The sequence below is a fragment of the Sebastes umbrosus genome, chromosome 2, assembly GCF_015220745.1.
Source record: "Sebastes umbrosus isolate fSebUmb1 chromosome 2, fSebUmb1.pri, whole genome shotgun sequence".
In the NCBI taxonomy this organism is placed as follows: domain Eukaryota; kingdom Metazoa; phylum Chordata; class Actinopteri; order Perciformes; family Sebastidae; genus Sebastes; species Sebastes umbrosus.
The window spans coordinates 25454914-25481136 of record NC_051270.1 but is presented as its reverse complement, the minus strand read 5'-3'; the positions used below and the strand labels follow the sequence as shown (position 1 = coordinate 25481136).

The following is a 26223-nucleotide window of genomic DNA, read 5'->3' as shown; positions in this document are numbered from 1 at the left end:
AGGAATGCATGAATCATCTTGGACTGAGAGCGCTCCTGAGTGAGAGTTAGAAAGACTGTTAGAAAGTGTCGGGACAGACACCAAGCACGGCGCTGAGGCAGAAGTACAGTCTGACAGAGGAGGAGGAAGAACAGACTCAGCATCTGAAAGAGAGGAAGAAGCAAGGACAGTCAGAGGGACAGAGACAGCCTCAGTCTCTGTGAGCGAGGCTGTGAAACACAGGTCTTTGTTGGAGGAATCAGAGGGAGAAGGACTAGAGTTTAGTTCTGTTTGCGAGGTTATGAACACAGTGGTATCGCAGGTGGGTTGATTGACTTCCAGTTCCTCTGGTTCCAAGCTTTCCTGCTCAGACAGGGGACAAAATGGTTCCAGTACCTGCAGAAACACCAGAGGTATCATACTACAGACTGGGCACAGCAGACGTAAACACACACATCCCTGTGCTTCTATCTTTGTGAGGACACTCATTGACATAATGCATTCCTTAGCCCCTTACTCGAAACTTAAAGCTTGGGTCGGTAATACTGGAGAAACTATAAAGAGAACGCTAGATTTTTAAAATTATCCAACCTAAAAACCGAGCAAAGTGTTGCCAACTTTTTTTCCAATGAAAGTAGCAGCACAAGCTCCAAAAGTCACTAAATCTAGAGAGAAAGTCGCCAAGTTGGCAACACTGACAGTACGTCCATTCAGGCCTCCTTCCAAAGACACTCGCCCAAAATTATCATTATGAACATAAACAACCAACATGGCTAATGTTAGTACCATAGACTGTATATAAGAAGTGGACATAGTGGAAGATTGTGGAAGACACTGGTGACGCGCAATGAGTGCACGGGCAGACAGGCATGTAGCCCGTCCAATCATTACATTCGGGCCGAATAAAATGATTGGAAGGTTTTATTACAGTACAGCGACAGCCACAGATACCAGATTTATTTCTTTTTTGTCAGAGCTTTTGATTCATTGATTGCTGTCGGGATGTAATGAAAATTTCAACAAATATAACAGAATGTTTCTAAAATACATTACCCACCCTAGCTTTAACCATCACAACTAAATGCCCAACCCCAACCCAAATCTAATTCTAACATGAACCTTCAAACTAAGTCGGATCCCTCAAATCGGCCTTTGAAGAAGTGAGGTCCGGCCAAAATGTCCTAACTTTCAAAAAATGTCCTCACTCTGAATGTCTAAAACTCAAATTGGTCCTCACAAAGATAGATGTACAAGTACACACACAATGAACTTATAAGCATCCGTCCAGATACTGACACAAGGCTGAGCCACAAAAACAGATGCAAAACCAAGTAATAAAAACTCCTTGTACACAGAAAGGAACAAATGTACAACTTCCGCCACAAGAAAGTGCAATGCCCACAGTGGATCCGTCACATGCAGATATACACATTAATACCCTTTTATCAAAACAGATGTTCAATGCCCGTGAAGATTATTCTAACACCACAGAGAACACCATAAAACCAGGAGTGAGCAGTTCCCATGCTTTGAGACTGGAAGAAAACAGAAGGTGTGGTAAATTAAAGGTTAATGACAGGTCACATGCATACATTGACCACAGAGTCAGATTCAATCTTCCAAAACCCTCAAAAAGAGTTTTTAACTGAACACTTAAGGGAAATACCACTGAAAAGAGGATCACTGGAACGTTTATCTTCTGTCTTTGTGGTTTTTAACAGTATGAGAAATAAATCCCTTCAATGTATTTGACAGTTGTCATTTTGATTGTTGTGATGTTCAATCATGAAATGGGTAGATTTAAAGGCCTGAGAGATGATAAATGCATCAACCATCTTCAAATGAGTTTTCTCTATTAATGTCAGAATTCTTTGCCAGTCATAAATGACAGAAAGCTTTCCCTTCTATTATTGATAATAACTCTCTTTAAAAAAGCATATGCATAGCAGTATAACATGTTTAAGGGCATTTGGCTGGATAACCAGCAGATGTTTTAGTTTATATTTTAGGAGAAAGCATCACGGTGAAGTTTTTATCAAACATACAAAGTGGATCCATATTAAATTTCTAAAATTAAAGAGGACCAATTATGCTTTTGTGCTTTTTCCCTTTCCTTTAGTGTGTTGTGTTTCTTTTGTCCATGTTAAAGTTCTGCAATGTTACAAAGTCCCAAAGGGAGTTAATCTCCCTCACAGAAACACTGCTCCTGATCTGCATGAAAGAAGTCCTGCTTTTACTTTCATAACCTGGTGATGTCACCAAGTAACATAATTGCAGAATACCTGCCTTGCGGCTAGTTTGGCACGCCCTCAAACAAAGCTAGTTAGAGCGGAGCTGGAGCAGAGTCCGAAAAGTTTGGTTCGGTTGACCAATCACAACAGACTGGGCCAGCTGACCAATCAGCTGACTGGGCTTTCATTTTCAGACAGAGGGTGAAAAAAGGTGCTGCAGCACAGCCTGTATGACAAAAATAAAGTGTTTTTTGAACATTAAAGCATGTACACAAGTTCTAGTAGTAACCCAAAATACAGGTATGCACTTGAAAATGAGCATAATAGGTCTCCTTTAAAATCTATGACTCCAAATGTTGGGATGAGTAGATTTTCTGTTTCTCACAATGCTCTAGTCGAACCTATTAGCCTCAGGAGCTACCAGCATTTACTGTCGACACAACACAGAGTGAAACACATCAGCAATTATATTGTAAAATCTGTAACTTTGTAGAAGATTTATTAAAGAAGGGATTTAACAAAGATATTATATTACAGCTGAAACCAAAACTCAGTTGCTGGTCTCTAGTTTTTAGTCAGAAGTGGTATCCCCTTTATGAACAATGGTTAAAAATATTTGTGAATGCATTTGAATGTTTATAGTTAGTGACAATTCACCATCATCCAGTTCAATTATCCAGTATTGGAAATCAGGAACAAGATTTAAAAGTCATTTCACCAGCATTTCAAACACCCCCCCACCGAATCCATCTGCATGCACACACAGATAAAAACAGACCTTGTTTAGGCCCTCCATCACCATGTGGGGCATGTGCTCATTAAGCATGGCGGGTGATATGATGACCTCATCGAAGGCCTTGTTGTCCCCCCACAGAGCGGAGTAGGTCGGCTCCTCTTGGCCACAGCTACAGGGGAAGAGAGAGAGAGAGAGAGTGTCAATCACGGTGAACGACAAAGTGGACACACATGTTGATTTAGCAACAGCCTGCCTCAGTATCCATGTGGGAGAAGCACAATCCAGGCTGTGACACCACCGGGTGGAACATTTTGTGACAGACTTTAGAAATGAGCTCATTTTAGAAACCAGAACAGACTCACAAGTCGGGGCAAAAAGCTCACTCGCTGCATATGGCAAACTACAAAATGACCCAGAGTACAGTAAGAAGAGGACGAAGAAGCTGACGAGGAGAGAAGAGGATTCCATTATCAGACATAAACACACGAGGACAACATCTTGTTAGGATGACCTGGCCAAACCACTTCTGCTTCATGGTTTTGCACCAGCTTGCAGATGGTGGTTAAAGATCTAATGGCCAGACACGCTGCAGCATTGCAGTAGCAGTGAACTACTACGGGCCTGAGATCCGGCTGTTGTACCTCCATCCTCTGAGTTAACTGAATTCCAGTGGTGGTCTGCAATGCAACCATCAGCTACCTTTGATTGTGTTACAGAAGCCACAAACACTTCAACCCAACCAGATAGAGTTATCTAACTTGACAAGTGAATAAAGATAACAAAATATTCTCTTTTCCAGATGTTTAACAACTGTTATTACCATCTCAACTCACAGATAACTCTGACATCCATCTGTTATTCATAAAATCACTGAAATGTATTCTGGCCTGGGATAACAGCCCATGATGATTGATACCAGTGTCTAACAAAATCAGTATCAAAATGTCATTATCTCTAAACATTATAGATAACGTATGTATATTTCCCCTTTGAACATATAAGATAAAACTTTATTGAAAACTTCCAGCGTTCCAGCAGCACAAAGACTAGACAAAGACTCTGGTGTACACCAGAACAATATGCGCTATGATTAAGTATTGACTTAAAGTTGTCTGTACTAATATAGCAAAATAGAAATATAATACAGTATGTGAAGTGGTAAGACAGTATAACATATTAACATAGTATAGTATGATATAGTACAGTATAGTATAGTATAAGGTGTAAGACAAAGTATATGGTGACATGTTGTAGTAATAATAGTAATAATAATAATAATAATAATACATAATATAGTATAAATTAATAGTATAGTGCAGCAGTATAACAGAATATCAAATGTAATATGGTAAAGTAGGGTAAATTATCGTATGTATATAATATACATATAATATACTAATATTCGGGCTGTCAATCGTCAAGTTGTCAAGTATTTAATACTCTTATCAACATGGGAGTGGACAAATATCAGTGTTTCATGCAAATGTATGTATATATTTATTATTGGAAATCAATTAACAACACAAAACAATGATAAATACTGTCCAGAAACCCTCACAGGTGCTGCATTTAGCATAAAAAATATGCTCAAATCATAACATGGCAAATTCAAGCCCAATAGCTGTGAGTGTGTCAGTGTGCTGACTTGACTATGATTATCATAAAGTGGGCATGTCTGTAAAGGGGAGACCCATAGAACCCATTTTCATTCACATATCTTGAGGTCAGAGGTCAAGGGACCCCTCTGGAAATGGCCATGGCAGTTTTTCCACACCAAAATTTAGCATAAGTTTGGAGTGTTATATAGCCTCCTTCGCGACTAGTATGACGTGGTTTCATATGATGCCAGTATCTTCACTCCAGCCTTAAAACTGAGGCCGCTACAGCCTCCAAAAGATCAAATCAATGCGTTATTATTGTGTTAACTTTGACAGCCCTAACTAATATATAATAATAATAGTATAGTATAGTATGAAATAAATAGTAAGTATAGTATAATATATAAAGATATATCAAATGTAGCAAAGAATATAAATAAATCAATCCAACAGAGAATCAATGAAGAGGGAGAGTGATGAGAGAGTCCCGACACAGAAACATGTATAAGAGACAGGAAGATAAAATAAATAAATAAATAAATAAAAATATAATATTAGACAGCACAGCAGAGAGTGCAGACAGAAGAGTAATGGAGTGCCGGGTGACACACTGTAAACCCACACGTTCCCCAGTATGCAAGGTATACCTTTTCCCACTGAGCTGCCTGTTCTTTTTTGGTCACAGGTGTGAAACAAATACAAGATTTGCTTCGAGTTAACAGTGTCCACGCATGAGTTATACAACCACTTCACCATTTGTGTGGTAAAAATGTATGTTTTGTACGAAGACAAGCTTTAAGGGGCCAACGCCACTCGACTGATGACTGATCTTACAAACAGGTAAAACAGTAACAGTGAAAATCAACATTTGGGGATTTAATTTGATAACAGCTTTCAAATCAATGTTCTCACCACGATTCTGGAGGATGGTTGTGCACCACGTGGATGATCCTGCCAGGAGGGTAGAGGGGGGTGGAGGCTGAAAGGGCAATGCTGAGGTCACTGGGATGGAGCCACAGGCGACTGCTGGGGGGCGCTGCCGGCTGAGATTGAGGATCGTCGTCCTCGACTGGAAGCTCTGATTTCGGGATGCATTTGGTGCCTCCCGCAATGATCCTCCACTGTTGCAAAGAAAAATGCATTTTAGTTACGTAACATGACATCTGAATCTAAATATATCTTCTGCACATTGTATGTGTTTGTGCAGCAGTGAGGAGTTAACGCAGTGAAGCTTTAATTACAGCAGAGACTCTGGGATCGCAGCGTTGGGAGAGGTTGTGTGGAAGCCTGCTGTTTGTTTTAATCAGCCACAGCAAAACTTACAGCAGAAGTGTGATGCTACTGGGTTTATGTAGTTGATTTAGATGGTTGAAAATACAAATGTGTTGAGACTCTAATAATCATTTAATCATTCATTTGTGTTTGCACAGCAGAGATGTGTTTTTTTGTCAATAGTCCATAAAGCATTCACCCAAATTATTGCGAGGCAGGATATTCTTGGCAACACCAGCTGATCGCTTACTGTATCAGTTTCCTATATCTTTCTTTTTGATGTTTTCATAGTACAACGGGTCTACAAGTCTGACTGTCATCCTCTACAGTGTCAAGTCACCTTTGGCTTGTTACTTTTCTGCAAGACTTCCAGAAGGTGGCGTCGGAAACCCTCCAGTTGTGACAGGCCGAGCCTACGAGAGAGCAGCAGCAGATATGTCGAATGTGGTAATACTGCAGCAAAGTGAAGTTAACCACAGTATATACTGGATGTAGTAGAAGAGATACCTTGGCACTAGGTCTTTTCCTAATACCACAGATGTGACAAACTCTTTGGAGTACTCCATGGCATCCTCACTGGGTAAATAAAAGAAACAAACAGTTACATTATGTGAACAGGACATGTGGAGAGAGTTAAGGGTGTGACCGGAGATACGTTGTCTGCACACATTTCCAACTCACACTTCAAACATTTGTTTTAATCCAAAGTTCTTCATGTAATGGAATATGATGGACTGTTCTACATCCAGCAAAACATGAATCTGGCTATATCCACAAGAAGGCCCACAAATGTGAGTGCATTTTTACTCTGGTTGATACAATACTGGAAATGATGGACAGAAAATAAGCAAGACAAGATTTAGGGCTGCCCCCTCTTAGTCGACTAACCGGCTGTTTTGGTCTTAGTCGATTGATATTACTTTAGTCAATTAGTCGTTTTTATGCTTTTTTCATGCTGAATTAAATATTTACAAGAAACGTATGAGCACATCTCTGTTAAACACAAGATTTAAAGTGGTGCTTTTGTGTGATTCTTTGTGGAGAAGCTCGTGAGTCATGAGTGTTAGTCGACTAACAATTTCTTTGGTTGAAGACAGCCCTAAAAAATGATCAAAACAAAATCAGAAACAACAGAAAAAAAGAAACCCTGCCCTGCAGAAGAAGAAAAACCTCTCTTCCCATTTGCTAATGTGTCACACCATAAACAGGTGCAAACAACAGAAACTTCATTTCCACATTTGATTTGCATGTGAACGGATGACCAAAAACAAAACACAGAGTGTGATCTGACAGACTTTGATCGATGGTGCCTGTAAAATGGGTCTAGGCAGTGCTGCTTTTTGAATGGGCACAAGAAAACCATTAAAAAAGCTTTTCGTTTGTGGGCAATAGCACTTGATTTATCGGGCCAGAACGTGTCTACAACACAAGGGTAAACAGCACAGTGCAACTACGGTGCACAGTAGTACAAACAAAGCATCTCACTTTTGCTTTTATGGTTTATAACTGTCGATGACTGGAAAAAGGTTTCCTGGTTTGATGAATCGAGGCCGCAACTGTAGCTCTACTACTGCACAGTCAGCATCTGGTGACTTTGAAGGCCACAGCATCTGATTCAGATCATTTTCATTCTCAAATCATTCAGTGACACCTTTTGTCCTGTGTGGAAGCACCTGAATGTGTTGTTTTATTCACCCGCCTTGTATCTTCTGACCAAAGTCTGACAGATTAACTCCTCTTGACTTCAATAAAATACCAAAAGGTGCACTGTAGCATTTAGTTATCTCCTGGTACAGACTCTCTTCCTGCAGGATTTGCATTGCAAACACAGTTAACACTGCAGCCAGCTGTGTGGCAGGGTGTTAGATAGTCCTCAAGTGTAGACAGACAAAATGCTAATTAATTCTAAACCACTGGGCCAAAAATAAACTGTACTGTAAGAAGGAAAAAGGCAAATGAAAGCGCAAACCACAGCCTGTGAGTACAGTGCATGTCCAAAAGACTTTTTCGGGTCTCTTGTGCTTTACAACACCCTGGTTTTTCATAAACATACGATCATACGAACCAATTCTGTGTGACGCATGAGGCTCTACGTTTCAGACTAATGGAATGGGTAAAAAAAAAAAATCCCATTTGTGGTTGTTTCAAATAAATTAGTACAATTGGGCCAGTGCTTGAAATTAAGGATGTCCCGTTGTCCAGGGGACAATGAATATAGAAGATACAGTGTCTGAGACAATTCTGGGACAGTAAATAAACTTATCATTTCATCACAAATGAAATTATTTTATGTGTCATGGTTGTTTTTACCAACTTTTGAGAGCCACGCACATATTTAACAGACTTTACAAACAACTTCACAAGTTTGCTGATACTATTTAAAATTTTCTGTGAAATATGTGTGAATGTAAATTTCCATCTCTGTATACCAATCAGAAACAGGTTTTACTTCATTTTTTCGATCACACACTAAGAAATAAATAAGAAACGACAACTCAATCAATGACTAAAAGAATAATGAAAACTGATAGTGGCCAAACACCTTCATGTAGGGGGATTACAATTATATATTCAGATATAAGTGCAGGGAACAACTGGCAGAAATTCCATGGTGGACCAGAATGAGTCAATGAAGTGATGCGAGTACATCGCATAGTTTAGAATAAATTGCTCATAATAAAACTATATTTATTAAGTAGAATGAAAAAAGGAACTTCAATTTGGGACATTGATTGTTAAGTGTGAGACAGTTGAAAGTAGAATTGGGGACAGTTGCGAGACACTGAGGAAGGAAGTTCATTTGGAGCCCTGATTTGATCTCTGTGGTCCTGCTCCCAACCCGGGCGTATGGCAGGTCTGTCTCTGCTTGGCTTTGTTATTAACAGATGTACACATATTTGTATAATAATTATAGCATTGCAATTCAGTTACCGCTGCTATGTATAACAGACCGTTGCTGTCGGACTCTGTAGGACCATTTTTGTGTCAAATTATTAATTACTTAAGTCAGTAGCCGTGTAATGGGCAGGATGCTGTGCAGCAAGTGGGTCATTTTTTCTGGGGTAAACCCCTTCAGGGTAATTAAAGAGGTTTTTCGCCCTGTTGGGGTTTATTTCGCAGCGATGGCCGGCTCCCTATGCATTATCCCTTACATGCATATGTGTGCATATATATTCATGTGTGTATGTACAGTATATATATGTACATTTCTTTTTATTGTACTTTCTAGGAAGCATAGTGCATTTGTGGTTTGTACTCACTCTGCTTACTTTGATATACTATAACTGTCATGAGAACTGAGTACTGGCATCACTAAAAAAAATTAAATAAATAAATACAATGTAAAAACAAAAACAAAATCAGTTACCATGAAATCATTTTGGGATGCCTTCTAGCTTCTAACTTCAAATCCATAAATTCAGCTTTTTAATGAAAAGTCATAAAACTGGACTACATTGGCGGTGCACTGATAGCCGAATGGTTAAGGTGCATAATACATAACTGAAACGTTCCCTGTTTGTTTCCAGGGGACCTTTGTTGCAGGTCGTACCCCCCCTCTCAAAAATAGCACAAAAAAAACACATTGCTCACACTGTCGTGTTTAGTCTCCAGCGTACACACAGCTGGGACCATTTTCTAACGAACTGAAAAACAACTCAAAAATATTTAGATTAGGTGTGCTATCATTCTGAGGTTTAGCAGTGATGTGTACTGAACAACAGCTCCAGGCCCAGGGCTTCAGTAAACATTGGTGACCAGGGTGTAACCTGTGTCAAACTTGGGTTATGTGTGGGATTCATAAACATAAACATGGGATTTATGCATGAAAGTGGCAAACAAGCTTTTAATGACTTCCTGCACAAATGTACTCAAACAGAGTGACTGATCTTGACTCACCTAAAAAGGCCACCAGGTGGAGAGTAAGAGTAGCAGTGAAGTGTGGGGTACTGAGGTCTCAGCAGGAAGGAGAGGATAGCAGCGGTGCCTGCACCAAGAGAATGCCCGACTATCACCAGCCCATAGTGCATGGTGCCCTTGTTCTGGGAGAGACAGCCACAGTCATTACGCTCACAACAGCACACTTTTGTTACCACGGTGAAAATAATCACTTAAACAAATTGCCTCTCCTGCAATTTGCCGAACGGTTTGTATAGAGCAGGGTTAGGGTCAGTGTGCTGTTGCACAGCTAGCGTAGCCTTGAATAACAGTGGTGTTAATACAAATTCAGAGTGCAAATTACAGAAAAGGTTCATTATTGAGCCCGCCATTCTTTATAAGGTATACTGAGTCGTGTACCAAGTCTCTTCCAAAGGCTTGTGACAAGATCATTTCCTGCTCCAGTTTCTTCTTAATGTATTCTGCTGAGTAAACCATCCCCTGAGAATAGAGAGAAAGAGAGAGGGATTCAGGGCAGGGGAGGAGGGCGAGGGAGACAGAAATATGGACAGGAAGCCTGCGTCATTAATCTCTTATTAAAATATCCATAGCTATTATTCTACAATTAACAACTGAAGTGACCTTTGGAGTCGTGTGGGATAATATTACTTGTTGAAAGTGCACAAAGGAGAACAGAGAAACAGAGAGTATTTTAAAACAGTAATCTCTGACCTTGTGGCCCAGCCAGGTCCCATGCTGCTCCTCTACAGGCAAACGCTCAGAGTCCCCCGTCAGATCAGTCAATGCGTCCTGATACACACAAGACACATTAAAAAACATTCTACAAAAGACAGCATAAAGCAGAGAACACAAGTGGGTGAAGTGGATTTAGACAGAGAACATTACTAATTAAAGTACACAGACTAGACAAAGGGATTACCATTCACAATCTCCACTGCAAATTGGATTATCATTGGTTATACTGTACCTGAAGAGCTGTAGCAAGAGCTAAAAGACTATGAAAGAATGGTAGAACTGCAACGATTAAGCAATTAGTTGTCAACTATTAAATGAATTTTAAGAAAAAAAAAAGTCAAAATTCTCTGATTGCAGCTTCTTAAATGTGAATATTTTCTGGTTTCTTTACTCCTCTACGACAGTAAACTGAATATATTCGAGTTGTGGACAAACCAAGACATTTGAGAACATCATCTTGGGATTCGGGAAACACTGATCGACATTTTTCACCATTTTCTGACATTTTATAGACCAAACAACTAATCGATTAAATCAAGAAAATAATCTACAGATCAGTCGATAATGAAAACAATCGTTAGTTGCAGCCCTAAAGAATGGTACCTGCTCATATAGACTCCATACGTCAGTCTTACTTTAATGCTTTTTTCGCCAAGCAAGGTTTTCCTTGGCTCAATATACTGTAAGGCTACAGTGGTACCTAATGTGTGGAGAATCACAGCCTGTGAAAAGGTGTTTCTTATCTTTGATAATTCATGTCAGAAGCTTGACATTTGCCCTGAAAGCATTGACAGCTTAACACCTACTAACTTAGATTTACATATTCAGAAACACCTTTAAATGCTTCTTTAATCTTTGTGCTCTATTTGAAACGTGTACAGTAGCTACATGTTTCAACTGGTTGGGAGCAAAGCATCAGAGATTGACGGGATGAGCGGGTATTTTCCTCTCAAAAGACATTTTGCCTTTGTTACAGTGGTGGAAAGTAACTAATTACATCAATTCCAGTATTGCACTTTAGTATACATTCAAGGTACTCATACTTAACTTGAGTACTTCCATTTTATGCAACTTTATACTTCTACTCCACTATATCTCAGAGGCAAATATTGTACTTTTTACTCCACTACATTTGTTTGACAGCTTTATTTACTTTACAGATTACAGTTTTTCAATCCCTTCCTGTCCAGTGAAAACAAAAATAATTGAATTTGAATGTTTGTGATGAACTGAAGGATGAAGTGTGTCTTTATGTGTTGAGAAAATACTCCTTAAGCTAAATAAACTATTTGAACTCCTCTTGGATCAGCTGGAAAACGCATCATCTGAAAACAGTTTTTCTGAGCTCATGAAAAGATCGCTTTTTAGAGATGTGTGGTTTTCACAGGACAGCAATGCTACAAACATTATATGATCTTATAAAATATGATGCATTGATGTAGATTAAACTACCCAACAGTATATAAAGGAGTTACAATTAGCACAACCTTAAACATCTAAGGCAGTTAAATGCATTGCATTTTGCTGATAATACTTACATACGTTTCTTTTAGCAAGGTTTTGAATTCAGGACTTTTACTTGTAGTGGAGTATTTTTACAGTACTAGTACTAGTATTAGTACTTTTACTGACGTAAAGATTCTGAATACTTCTTCCACTACTGCTATTTTATAAGGCCATGATGAATCTCTTAGCTGTTGGTTCACTTCAGGTCTTAAAACACTACAGGAATTCTCAAATACTCGTGTAAAAAAACATTTATTTCTAGAAGTGGACAGTCACGTTTCTGCTCTATGCGTGAAAGGTGTAGGAGTTTGAGAACGCTGCATTAAACTGTGAGAACTTCACCTGCTCTGGAGGTGTTGGTGTTGTGAGGTACTGAAGGGATCATCAGGGCGCACTAATGTTTAGAGGGAGCTGAAGATATATTACTGTAAAAAACAAGACAAGAAAGCTGAAATTCACCTTTGGCGATAGGGTTCCTCTGATACTGATGACAACCTTCTTTTTCGCATGATCCACTGCCACAAAGAAAGGGGTCTCATAAACCTGTGTGGAAGATACAGAGCGGACGATAAACGGTGGTGAGAAAGTGAAAGGCGACAAATACTTGTTAGTTCCTCTTCTATCCAGCAAACGGAGCACTTCTCTGTCGTCTAACAATTCTCCACTTGGCACCGCACACAAAAGTCATAGAAGTCACTCCATGGCAGAGATTTATAGATGGAAACTCAGCGCTAACCTCACCAAGAAGTGCTCTGCTTTACAAATCATCATCATGTGCTAGTGTGAATGCTGCGGAAATTCCACATAAAAATAGAATTAGTTAATTGAATATCTGCTGAAATTGGGAAACTATTTCAACAACTATTTTTATTTCAATGGAAATATGAGTGCCCATTTGGATGTGTAAGTGATGGGTTAAATGAGTTAAACTGTGCTTCTGTAACTGAGGAAACACATTTTGTTTTGTGTGTTTTAACTTTGGCCACTACATTTTAAAAGTTATTGGTAAATTATTGCATTCATATTTCAGCATTATTATTATTTGACAATCTGGGACTTCTTTTTTTAGTTGTGACCATCATGCCAATCAGTTCGAACAGCCAACTCACCAAATGAATTCCCTTAAAGGGAAACTATACCCATTTTCAAAATTCATACATGTTATTCCTATGGTTTAAGACAGACCAAAACAATATTAGTAGACATGAACAACTCTCTCCCAAATCCCAAAACTAGAGTGCTAAAACTCAAACTTGTGATGTAATAGGGTATAAAGTGTGGAGCTGCTCCATAGACAATGAATGGGGAGAGATGTTAAAAATGACACTGAGAGCACCCAGGGGTTTGTTCTGAGTATACTGTATGGGAACATTTTCTGTTTCACAACTGAAAACACTACAATAGAATAAATCTCATTTGGGTATAAAAAAGAAAACAAACATCCTGTGGGTTCACAAAATCAGTCTCTCATTCATTCACAGCTTCAGGATCTCCCTCCAAATCATCTCCACTGGAATGTAATTTGACAAGTGAACTGTTAAATACTCAGTATAACTTTCTCAATGAAAAAAAAAATCCTGAGGCTATTCCTCATACTTCTCCACACAACCCGTCCTTTCCTTTTAGGACGTAAAGCCCAAACACCTCTCAGTGCTAAATGCTCATCAGCCAGCTGTCGGATTACTCACAGCATCGTGGCAGGAAGTGTAGACAATCTGAACCTGCTTGAGGTCCCTGTCCAGGAAGTGTCTCCGTATGGCCAGGACATTACAGCCACAACAATTGTCCTCCTCCACTGTCACAGACTGAGACAAGCGAGAGCCAGACACTGACGTACAGCTGGTGAGAGAGGGGAAGATAACAAGAAAACAGGAGAACACATAAATACAAAAAAAACAGATAAATACAAAAATAAACAGGTAAGATTACAGAGATATAATCTAGTATCCCAGTGCAGGCGATGTGGAGAAGAGAATGTGATTAATTCCACATTCGGCGGGTGTCAGTGAGTGAGTCTAACTAGAGTGCTATTGTCTCTGTGGATTACCACTTGGCAAGTGTTGACGCATGTGAAATTTGATCCGTGTCGGAGAGGCTCGAGAGACACAGAAGCCAAATAGATCAAAACTGTGCAGGTGAATGTTTGAGTGCTTACGGGCAGGAGCTGGCGAGGCGGCACAGCCCACAGGCGGGCTTCCTCATTAGGTACATGGGCCAACCGTATGCAGCCAGGGCAAAGAGCATGTAATAACACACATCCTTGTACATGTTCATCTCGGTCTGGCAGAGGGAGAGTCAGACAGACGGACACACACACGTTAGAACAAACAACTGAGGAATAAGAGTAATAATCACACATTCAGAAGTCCTGAGATATTCATATTCATACATACAAGTGCGCTCACACACAAAAACACACACTAACTGCATAGAAATACACACAACCGCAGAAAAACAAAGATTTTGAAAGACAGTTAGGTATCATCAAACTGGTAGCTCTTGTTCACTATCATTGTTTTTGTTTGCATGGTGTGAAATATTAACAAAACTGCTTTGTATGGAGCTAATAGCCAAAGGACCCTGGGACACCTAGGTCACTTTAATTTAGAGCTGCACGATTAATCAGTTAGTTGTCAAATATGAAATTAATCGCCAACTATTTTGATAAACGATTAATTGGTCTGAGTATTTTTTTTAAGAATTCCAGCATTTTCTGACATTTTATAGACCAAACAACTAATCGATTAATTGACAGATTAAACGACAATGAAAATAATTGTTAGATGCAGCCCTACATCAATCATTTTGATATCTACTTTTCTTTTAATAATAATAATGATTATGTCCTTTTGAAAAAATCTGTCAGCTACAAGGAAGCCCTCTGTTAGTGTGTTGTTTGCCATCATTTACATAACTTTAAGCAAATGAAATCCTTTCAAAGAAAATAAACAAGTCACACGAGAGCCTTTAAGAATGAGTTGTATTTTTAAGATCCAGTATTTCATTGTTTACCTGAATTCTAAACATTTTAACTTTCACAATTGCCCACTGTTTATGTGATATAAACACAACCTACACTTCGTTGTTAGTTGATCACACAGATAGAAACTCACCGAGTTCTTAAGGTCCAGGTATCGAGTGTTACGAGTGACAGGCATTCCAGATAAGAAGGCTAAAATGTCATTGTTGGCCTTAGGAAGAGAAAACAGAGTAGAACAGTTATTTTTTATTACAGCACAATGCCTACGCAAGCACAAAAATACAGACATTAATATATGTTTTTATAGACAGCGATACCTGGTCCAGGATAGAAGATCTCTTAGACCTCTGCCTCTGGCGGAGAAGTACAAGGCCAGCAATAATATCACTGGGCACAATGTCCAGGTCTCTGAAGAACTCTGCAAAAAGGCTGGCCACTTCTGAATACGCATCCTGGACAGGAGAGCAGCATATATCAGGACATGTTGGCAAAGTGCAGGAACAAAAAAGAGGATTGAACTGCAGGAGGTTTCACTTCATCATGCAACCTCTAAACTATCTGATCCTCTGCTTGTTGTACTCTGTTCAAGTGAATGATCGTTCATAGCAAATTAGGAAGCAGAGCTTTCGCCAAAAGGTGAGGCAACTTTGGCCTTTCAAATTCACTAGCAATGTTGATTCCTGTAAATACACACTTTGACATAACCAAGTATGTATTTATGAATGTAATGTAGGGCTGTGTTTTGGCAAGAATCTGTCTATATGATACGTATCATGATACAGGGGTTACAACTCAATATATTGCAATATACTGAGATACTGTAAGCAAGGAGATATTTCATGATTTTTTAAAATCTAATTTTAGGAAAACTGAAATAAGGAGCACACCACATACATAAAATCGGAGTAGAAAGTGATCACAGTCCCTGTAACATACAACATCATAGCACTACTTTTTGTGCAATCCGAGCAAAGGAATCAACATTTCCCTATATCGATAAAAAAATAAAAATAAAAGCGTTTGCAGGATTCTTTAGTACACTGTAAATGAAGTACATAAAAACTGTTAACAGTGAAATGTACTGTATATACTGTATATATATATTTTTTTTAACTATTGATTAAAATCAATAGTGTTTTTGACAATCAATACAGCATCACAAAACATAATATCGCAATACACAAGTGTATCGATATTTTCTTGCAACCCTAATGTAATGTAAGGCGGTATAGTATAACGCTTCAAAGCACACTAACCTGAGGGTTTGTCCAGTCGATTTGTACCAACTCACTGAGCACAACATGTCTTCAATTTAGTCAGAGAGGTAAATACATTGGACTGTTGGCTAAAAGCATGATGGTAATGTTTCTGGGTTTTTCCTTTTTACTTTCATGACTTCAGCTCTGCAGTCCAGTCTAGTGAATAACAGTTACTAGAATTTATATGACTGCAGTTGGCAGACAGCTTGTAAATTGATTTATCCTGAAATTAAATAATTTTACTTTCGGATTTTATATGAAATGCTTATTGTTTCCGGTAAGTAGCTGGGCAGTGAGCTCCTTTGTGCCACAGTCTTGACAGTTCCTCTTAGGGTTTATTTCAATCTCTGGCTCACTGGACATTATAACTGACATATTTATGGCTTCATTCATTTCTGTGTTACTCTAACCACGGAGAGGAAGCAGATAAGTGTGTGTTATGACTCACTGATTGTGTATCCTGGGCTCTTGTGCAGCACATGAAGAACTTAAGTCTCCTGCTCCAGCTGCTGGCTTGGCCTTCCTCTAGCCTGTGTCTAATGGAGAGAAAAAATGGAAGGGAATGCTGTCAAGACTGAATGTGCGTGACAAACAGGATGCCTGGTTGCTTTGGTTGACTTTTGTGTAAAGGCAAAATAAGAGACAGAGAGAGAAATAGAGGAGCAAAGCGCCTGTTAGTACCTGAGTGTGTACGTAGTGAGGTTGCGCTGACGCCGACGAGTGGCTTTCAGTTTGACAAAAGTCCGACCCGTAGGATCAAAGGTGCACATGAGGGTAATGCAAACGCTGAATATCACTAGCCAGTTGCATGCAACGATTCCTGCAGAGAATATTAAAATATCATTCACATTCAAGCATAAAAAAAAACAACTTTTAACTTATATTACAGCAGATAAAATATCATATGATAACAACTGTGCGTTATATAAGAAAAGCATGAAATCTCTAACATAGTTAAAGCATACCATAAGATTTATTTTCAGATGTGGAGGGAAGTCAAATTTGACTTCTGAGGACCGTGAGAGGACTGGTGGCCATCTTTGATTTGACCTCTCGCAGTCCTCAGAGGTCAAATCTGACTTCCCACCACATCTGAAAATAAACCTTATGATATGCACTAACTATGTTAGAAATGTCATGCTTTTCTCATAAAATGCACAATTATTGTGGCTATCTGCTAACTATTAAAATGCCCATTCTCCTTTATTGCCACTTTCACTCACCCAAAGCCAGGTTTTTGGCAGTGACATCAGAGCACGGCTGGTAATACTGGACAAGCCAGGCAATTCCCACCACGGCATATACTAGCTCGACCAATAGAATAGCTGGAGAGAGAGAAAGAGAGAGGGAGTGAGGTGAATAATGATCTATATCTGTCCAATCAATACAAACAGTGTTCAAAACTTAACTTGGAACCACAAGTAATCCCCCCCAACCACATCCTCCAATCCTCACAAGCATCAAGAGGTAATCCTGTTTAAAGAGAGCCTCTGCGTGCCTCACCTAGCCGTATATAGATGACATACTGCACAGCTTCCCTCGGCTGTGTGTACAGGATGCTGCCTCTCATGCTCAACCACATGATGGCGCTCTCACAGATGAGGCAGCTGACCAGGATGCCCAGGTAGCCTCGGCCATGGTCCACCAGCGTCACAGAACAGGACTGGTCTGAGCCGTACGGGAGGCCGAACAGAACCACGGACAGAACCACCAACCTGAGTGTGAAAGCCAAGAGTAAGGAATATATATATATATATATATATATATATATATCTCCGTGCAGCAGAGATACACTGATATATTAAAAATGAAATGCAAAAAAAAAAAAAATCAATACAGTGACTCACCAGATGCAGTGCAATAGAAAGAGGAAGAGGGCGGGCAGCACCAGGTCATCACTGCCAACTGACCAGCGCCGCCGAAACATCACCATGCCAGGCATCACTGCCCTGTGGGGAGACAGAAGGGAGAGGGACAACTTCAGGGACAATGGACATCTTTTGCAAACTGGCTTCTTTGTCTAAAAAGTGAAAAAAAAAAGCCTCAAATCTCTCTTATCAATTTTCCACAGGTATTTTTGAAAAGGTTTAACCCAATGTGCTACACAGTGCCTGAAATAGCACTTCTGATTTTTGTCCATATGAGTACCCTTACTTCTCATTGTGTAACTACACGGAGCCGGAGATTTCTGACTGCTGCTGTAACTGTGCCGTTAGTAGCTAGCAGCAGTGCAAATGATTCAGAGGCTACTAGTTGCGTGCCGCACCAACCAACACCAAGCCTCCCCCGCCAGGTGCTAACTACTGTGACACTTCGCACCATGGGCACAGTGCACCTGACAACTGCTGCACTACTAGGTGCATATTCTTCAACTATAGGTCTTTTATGACATTCATCTGCTTTTATCAGGTTTTGAAAAAAATAGTGACAACAAAGCACTGAAGGCCTGCATGTTTTTGTGGACAATTTGATTTGTATAAAGAGCTAAATAAAAAGTTTTTATAAACCAAACAGGCTACATTTATGTACAAACTGTGTTGTATGTAATGAAATGCATACAAAATTACATTTGAAGTGGGATATATTATCTAGACATGCATATAAATTAGGGCTGTCAAAGTTAACGTGATAGTAAAGCGTTAACGCATATTAGTTTTTTAACACCACTAATTTCTTTCATGCATTTACGCAACTTGCAGTTTTTAGGTTGTAGTGGGCTCAGTTTTAAAGCTAGAGTGAAGATACTGATAACATATGAAACCAGAAAACCCAATTAATCCATTGGTACCAACATGTCATACTAGCTTGTCGGGAAGAAAATTGACATGGCTATTTTTAAAGGGGTCCCTTGACCTCTGACCTCAAGATATGTGAATGAAAATGGGTTCTATGGGTACCTACGAGTCTCCCCTTTACAGACATGCCCACTTTATGATAATCACATGCAGTTTGGGGCAAGTCACAGTCAAGTCAGCAAACTGACACACTGACAGCTGTTGTTGCCTGTTGGGCTGCAGTTTGCCATGTTATGATTTGAGCATATTTTTTATGCTAAATGCAGTACCTGTGAAGTTCTCTGGACAATATTTGTCATTGTTTTGTGTTGTTAATTGTTTCCTGTAATATATATACACATACATTTACATAAAGCAAGCATATTTGCCCACTCCCATGTTGATAAGAGTATTAAATGCTTGACAAATCTCCCTTTAAGGTACATTTTGAACAGATAAAAAATGTGCGATTAATTTGCGATTAATCCTGATTAACTATGGACAATCATAGCGATTCAATATTTTAATTGATTGACAGCCCTAATATAAATATAAATATATCCAAGACACGTGCAATGATCATGTTATGCAACTGCTGAATTAGGGAACTGGCACCTATTTTGGTCCACTTCAGGCACTGGTCCTACAAACTGTACATCATAATCTCACACGATGAGCTGCAAACAACCAAAGAGGGAAAAAGAAAAGGGCAAACCAACGATGAACGAACACAGATAACATTTATAATGGCATCATGAATGTCTCAACACGTCAAATCTTGCTCAAAGCTAGACATAATAAACAGGGCGGTGATTTAGTTTCTGTGTCTGAAACTCTCTACACTGAAACTGGCTGCAGGGATTATTGCGGAAATAAGAGTTGCACAGGAGAAGAGTGAAAGATAATGGGACGTGGAGAGGATGGGACTAAGTGGGTGAAGGGATGCAGAGAAAATGCACCACTTAATGAACAAAAAGAAAGAGAACCAGCTTTGATATATGGTGGTACCAGGCTGGGTATGGCCACGTGAAAAAGCCTCTTTCACATCACTCTGTCCATTTTCTGTGTTGGAAAAGCATTGTGAGTTTGTACTGAAGTTGCCTCTGGGCTAAACTGAAATGAACTGTAAAAGGCATGGCAGGGAGGAAATAGTGGGAGAGAAGGAGCCACAGAGAGGCTGATGCAGGCCTTCTGGTGCCGATACAGGCTGATACAGCCTTTATCGTACACGGCTCCTGCATATTTGCTGAAAGCTAAAGGACAGCTTGTCAAAAAAGTATGCCATCCATCATGCCAAAACTATAAAACATAAAGCAGCACCAGTTAGTTTTAAGATTTTTTGTTGGTGACTATCCAGCACTCCTCTGCTTTTTAGTATTGTTTCAGAACATTTTTTCACATTTTTTAGTTATTAGGAAACTGGCAGCACCCTCCTCGTTTCACCCTGAAATACCACAGTCATCACAGTTAAAGTCTCACTTCTCACAATGTGCCTGCGTGAAACAGCACACAAGGGACAGTTGCATCATTCCCTAGTCAAAGGTAAATGTAGTATTATACAACATCTTTGTTTGAAATCGAAAAAATACCGCAGCAAAGATGCAGTGATCTGCATTTCCACAATGGGTGTAACTGCAGAGGCAATTTCGTGGGATCATATAATGAGCAAAAAGCAGGACTTGGAAGATCTGGGCTGCTTATTTAAATGGGTCAAAAAGAGAGAGTGATGTGCATTTAAGTGAACGTAGATTGGACCAAGATAGCTGAGTACTGGCACAACAAGTTGGTGCTGCAGCACCATTCTTCATTTGGCATCCCTTTGTTCACACTTCTGTTCCCTGACATTATGCATCTTGTTCCTTTTGTGTGTTTTGCACCGGTCTATTGATATTAACTGGAATGCATGGTGATGTTCTCTTTACTTATGCATGTCAGGTAGTGACAAGACGACATTCTTGTCATTCCATTCCTAGACTATAAGTACTAGAGTATGGCTGTGACATGCTCTTTTATGCCTAGTTCACACTGCACGACTTTAGCTCTGATTTTACCCTCGCCGACAGTTTTTGGAGCTCCCAAACAAAAGCCCCAGATCAGAGGCAAAGCGACGTGGGATCAGCGCTCACACATCGGCACTCAAGTGTTTTTGAAGTGTGAATGCAATCGCCAGAAGCATACAGAGTATACAGGACGAGGCTGTAAAGGCGGACGAGTCGGCATGATGACGTTCAGCAGTCTCATTTAGCCACTTGTTAGCAACTTCCTTTTTTAAGACACGTAAAAGCTTCAAAATTCACATGTTGGATATTTACTGACGTATTTTACATCATAGAACAAAATGTTAAAATCTCTTAAAATTGTGTTAACCACAGACCTTATTTCAGGCATCTAACTAAAAACCCATTCAAAACGAGGAGACGAGGGAACCAGAAGTGCTAGAATGCTAACTTTAGGACTCATTCCTGTAGCACTCTATAGGATCTTTGCTGTATGTGTTGCATTTGCAACATGGAGCAAAGTTGTAGTTGCACATAGGGTGCCTAGGATGTTTGCATGAATAAACATAGCACATAACACAGTAACTGATCTACATATGGGAAATAGTAAAGACGTGTGGAAACAGGCTATTATGTAAACACGTGCCAACAACAACATCAAGCATGACTATGTGTTTTTGTGACAAAACGTAGTTTGGAGACCTCATCGGGGATTCCTCCCGGTTAAAGATCTTGTAGTGTTTGACCCCCTGTCGCTGGTCATGTCTGTTTGCAGAACAATAACTTTCTTTGAAAATAACACGTCCTTTAGCTTAGTGTTTCACAGTGTTTTCTTGGGTAACCGCATGCCCTAATAATGATGATGGATGCACAGATGATAAGCGGTGTCTGAAAGAACTTGCTTTAAGAGAGATAACAAGTGTCCTCAGGCTCATTGACCTGCACTAACATGAGTAATGATTTCAAATAGGGATGCACCGGTCCAACTTTTTCAGTCCAAATTCCGATACCTGGGCTTCGGGTGTCGGCCAATACCGAGTACCGATCCGATACCAGTCTTTAATTAATAAGCTACTGTATATGCCTCACCGAGTGGAAGTGACTGGGATCATTTTTTATGTGTAAGGCAACATCAGGCTTGATTTAAACATTGCTTTCCTAACTTTGTAAAACAAAATAAAACAAATAAATATATAGAAATAAACTGAATTGTTATTTAACGTTAAACTAATAAATCGTACACCGGCAACTGTATATAGTATATAAACATAGAAGTGAATTGAATAGATTGAGTCAGTATCGGCCTGATATCCAATATCAGTATTGGTGCATCCCCAATTTAACATGAAAAAGCATCTACTACACTTCATATACACTACTAATAAATTAAAAAAAAAATGGAAAAGAACAGACCCTGGACAGACTGCAAAGAGTTTCCCCTTCAGACATGTGCAGAAGACAGAAGGCCTCACACCAAATCCCTCCTGTGCTCCATACCAAACCATGCACTACATCATGTATTCAATATACGAGCTCAGCTCATTATCATGACTTAAAGAGAGGTCTATAGTTTCTTGGAGAAGAAAGGGCATCGTCCAGCATAGCTAATCCTAAGAAATATGCTTAAAATATGAACAAACAACTATTGTGCAGAGATTCTCCTGTTTCTTGTTTGTACTTTGTAATTACCACTGAAGGAAGAAATCAGGCAGAGAAAAAAAAACATTCATTGAGGCATTTGTGCTACCACCTACATAGCTCTCAGTAGGGACGTGTGGAGTATTACAGAAAAACACTGGCGTTTCCTCTGAGCGGATCTAGTGGAGAAATACCTTTTTACTAAACACACAGAAACACTGGAGACCTTGTTGTCAGAATCGATTCCCACGGCCCCCAAGTTCACTTTTAATTTGTTACCATATTCACAGTCCAAGTTTCCATTGTCACAATATACAGTTATCTCTATCATATCTTCATGCCAAGTCTATAAAGATTTAAAAAAAAAAAACCTAACATATGTCAGACTACTCAGCACCTTTTTATCCCCACTGTTTAGTTGTGTGCCAGTTCCCTCCTTTGTTTCTCCAGTGGCTGCTTATTGAGCCTTAACACCTGTGCTGATTTGCATTTTGTCTAAATACGGATCAAAGGTTTCCCCTATTGTTTGGGACCAACATGAAATATGGGCTCCTATACTTTATGCTCTTTTATGTGCATAAATCTAGTCATTTATTTACTTTTTTTTGTGACCAAATTTTTATTGGATTACGTTTTTCCACTTTATGGTGGAGGCATTGCAAATGAAAAATCAAGTAACTGAAATATTATGTTGTAACTGCATAATACATCTACATCTATTCACAAATAATCACATTCACAATAAATGCACATACAATTACATTCACATAGCAACATAGAATAAAGTACAAAAATAAATGGTGTAAATAATCCAGAAAAATAATGTATACCATGAGATCCAGAGATAAGGGCCATGGAGATAAGTGTGCTATGGCCTAGCCAAAACTTTCAAATACAATTTAATCACAGTTTCTTACCAAAAAATACAAATACAAATTGAATTTCCATTTAAACCTCCTAAACTCCTCATTTTAACTTAACTCACTTTTTACCCCCACCCTCCCACTTGTCTATTTGATCCCCTCCCTCCCAGCGGCCTGATTTTCTTAGGCAACACATTATAATTGGATCATTTATTTACTTTTATACACATGTGAAATTAAGCTGGTACCATCTGGTACTGCAGACCATCAAAACATTTAGTGCAAATGTGACCTATAAATTGGACATCAAACTGAACTGTAAAAGACTCTTTCACTGTTTCAGTTTCAACAGAGGCAAGTTCACATGATGTGTTTATTTTATCTGATTCAATATTTGATCAGTGGTTGTGACAGATGAATACTGACAAACAACAAAACTTGTAACTGTAAGCCATTTATCAACAACCCGATTACTTTGTCTAAATGTGTATATCGATTATTTTTTCTCTAAAGCATTATAAAAAATGCTTAAAGGGACAATGTGTAACATTTCAGGGGATCTATTATCAGAAATGGAACATAATATTCATAATTATGTTTTCATTAATGTATAATCACCTGAAATCTACATAGGGAGCGAGTCCTCTTCACAGAGTCCGCCATGTTGCTCCGCCATGTTTCTACAGTATCCCAGAAAGGACAAACCAAACACTGGCTCTAGAGAGAACCATTTACATTTTTACGTTACCTGAAGGCGGCCGTAGTTCTCCGACACGCTTGAGAAACTGCGGTAACGTGAGCCACAGAGCGCAAAACCGTGGTACCGCCAGCCAGCGTCTGACCTCCGTTACTCCTAAAGTAGTGTTATTATGATACAGATGGCCTCTGAGCGAGGTGAATGGCATTACCACGGTTTTGTGCTCAGCGGCTCACGTTACCGCAGGCTTGGAAAGGGAGGAGTGAGCAGAGCGGTACTCAGTTTGTTGCAATCTGCAACCACACCACTAGATGCCACCAAATCCTACACAATGAACCTTTAATAATGTTGAATAAAATATTTTTTGTGCCGGTTTTAGGGTTACGTTCTGTTTGTTTCTTTGCCAATAGTTTTTCTGTTATTCCACTAATCTACAGGTGGTGATGACACGCTGTTGTGCCAAAATGGATGTAAACAATGCAGGTTTTAACTTTTTCAAAAACAATTGGCTGTTTTATGGAGAAAGAAAATGCATTCAACACGTTTGTTAGATCTCAAGGATACACATAATATGTTTTGGCGAGCAACACTGAATTAAACATAAAATATTGAGATAATATTACCCAGCTCTTCTATTGTGCAGCATTGAGCTGGAAATGAGCCACGGACTTTATACACACACACATGCATCATGATGGGTATTGTGACAACATAACAACCTTTTATAGCTTCAGCTAAAAGTGAATCAGGTTGGGTGGCAGGACATAATTATTCTATTGAGAGAAATAAACGGCTGGTGGAGCCAGTTTTGCTTTGTGAATGACTTTAATCAAGCAGACACCCGCTATTCACCTGACTGTGAAATGCTTTGGCTGCTTGAAATTGCACAGCGAAGAGGTCTACTCGTCTCCTTTTCTACAAAATGTTGAACTGCTCACCTCCCAACAGTGGTCATGATTAGACCCTCACCAACACCAACACCGTCTGAAAGACACTTAATGCTTAGCAGCACAATAAACTACAGGCTCAAAACACAGCTATAACGTTGAATCTGCACCCGTAACAGTCTTGTGAGCTTCATGAAACTGATATTCACTGTAAGGCTGCGAGATTTGATTTTAAGGGGTTTCTGTTTATCTCATGCATCCCTGTTTTCAAACCTCGACATGTACCTGTATGAAAAGGGGCTCATACCCAGTGGACAACTCCGGGTCTGAGAAGTGAAGTCAATGCTGAAGTGCCTTAAACTTACATTATTTTTAATAGCCAGCAGGGGGCGACTCCTCTGGTTGCAAAATAAGTCTGGCTGTATAGAAGTCTATGAGAAAATGATCCTACGTCTCACTTGATTTATTACCTCAGTAAACATTGTAAACATGAGTTTATGGTCTCAATCGCTAGTTTCAAGTCTTCTTCAATACAGCATGATGTTCATTTAGTAAATTATGGTCCCATTTAGAGTCAAATAGACCATAAAGCAGGGGATGCTTTAGGGCGTGGCTACCTTGTGATTGACAGGTCACTACCACGGCGTTGTTTGGTCTGGGAGTTTTTTTGTCTTAGAACTTTAACCGTTTCACTGTGTGTTTTCATTCAATTAATATTTAATTGTAAAATTTTTTGGTCGCCTAAAAATGTCTTATTCAGCGTTCAATTGTACTTAGCTCCACCCTCTCGTGTCACTTCTAGTTGCAAAAAACCAAGAAGGCGACGGCCAAAATGCCAAACTCGAGACTTCAAAACGGCAGTCCACAAACCAATGGGTGACGTCACGGTGACTACATCCACTTCTTATATACAGTCTATGCCACTTGAGACCACGCAGACAGAACAGCATTTGCCACACCGAGGCGTATGAAACTGATATAACAACACAGCGAGAAACTGTAAATTCATGGAGTGGGCACAAATATTACAGGACAATTTATGCCCAGTTAACGACTAATTCCTTCAATGTTTTAGTGCCACAAAAATTGTTTTCACATCAACTTGAGCTGAGCTGTGTTGGCAGGTGATTACAACTGGCTAACTGCAGCGAAAGCAGAAGGGTCAAACCGTGAG

At 39.4% G+C, this 26223-nt stretch overlaps 1 protein-coding gene across 3 annotated transcripts in view; it reads right to left on the bottom strand.

Moving 5' to 3' along the window:
• Nucleotides 1-26223, bottom strand: part of dagla (diacylglycerol lipase, alpha) — a 49215-nt gene that overhangs the window by 7317 nt on the left and 15675 nt on the right. For 2 of the 3 annotated variants that reach the window (XM_037795751.1, XM_037795768.1), the window contains exons 2-18: nt 18041-18142; nt 17697-17908; nt 17417-17518; nt 16875-17013; nt 16642-16729; nt 15252-15386; nt 15068-15145; nt 14110-14234; nt 13643-13793; nt 12414-12497; nt 10425-10502; nt 10113-10193; nt 9714-9856; nt 6324-6392; nt 6157-6229; nt 5457-5665; nt 2989-3115 (exon numbers count right to left, since the gene is read on the bottom strand). In XM_037795751.1, coding sequence (XP_037651679.1) covers nt 2989-3115; nt 5457-5665; nt 6157-6229; nt 6324-6392; nt 9714-9856; nt 10113-10193; nt 10425-10502; nt 12414-12497; nt 13643-13793; nt 14110-14234; nt 15068-15145; nt 15252-15386; nt 16642-16729; nt 16875-17013; nt 17417-17518; nt 17697-17908; nt 18041-18135 — 1989 coding nt within the window. In that variant the 5' untranslated portion in view covers nt 18136-18142. Of the gene's footprint in view, nt 1-2988; nt 3116-5456; nt 5666-6156; nt 6230-6323; nt 6393-9713; nt 9857-10112; nt 10194-10424; nt 10503-12413; nt 12498-13642; nt 13794-14109; nt 14235-15067; nt 15146-15251; nt 15387-16641; nt 16730-16874; nt 17014-17416; nt 17519-17696; nt 17909-18040; nt 18143-19582; nt 19605-26223 lie in introns of those variants that run through there. The other variant, XM_037795759.1, reaches the window with a different exon arrangement.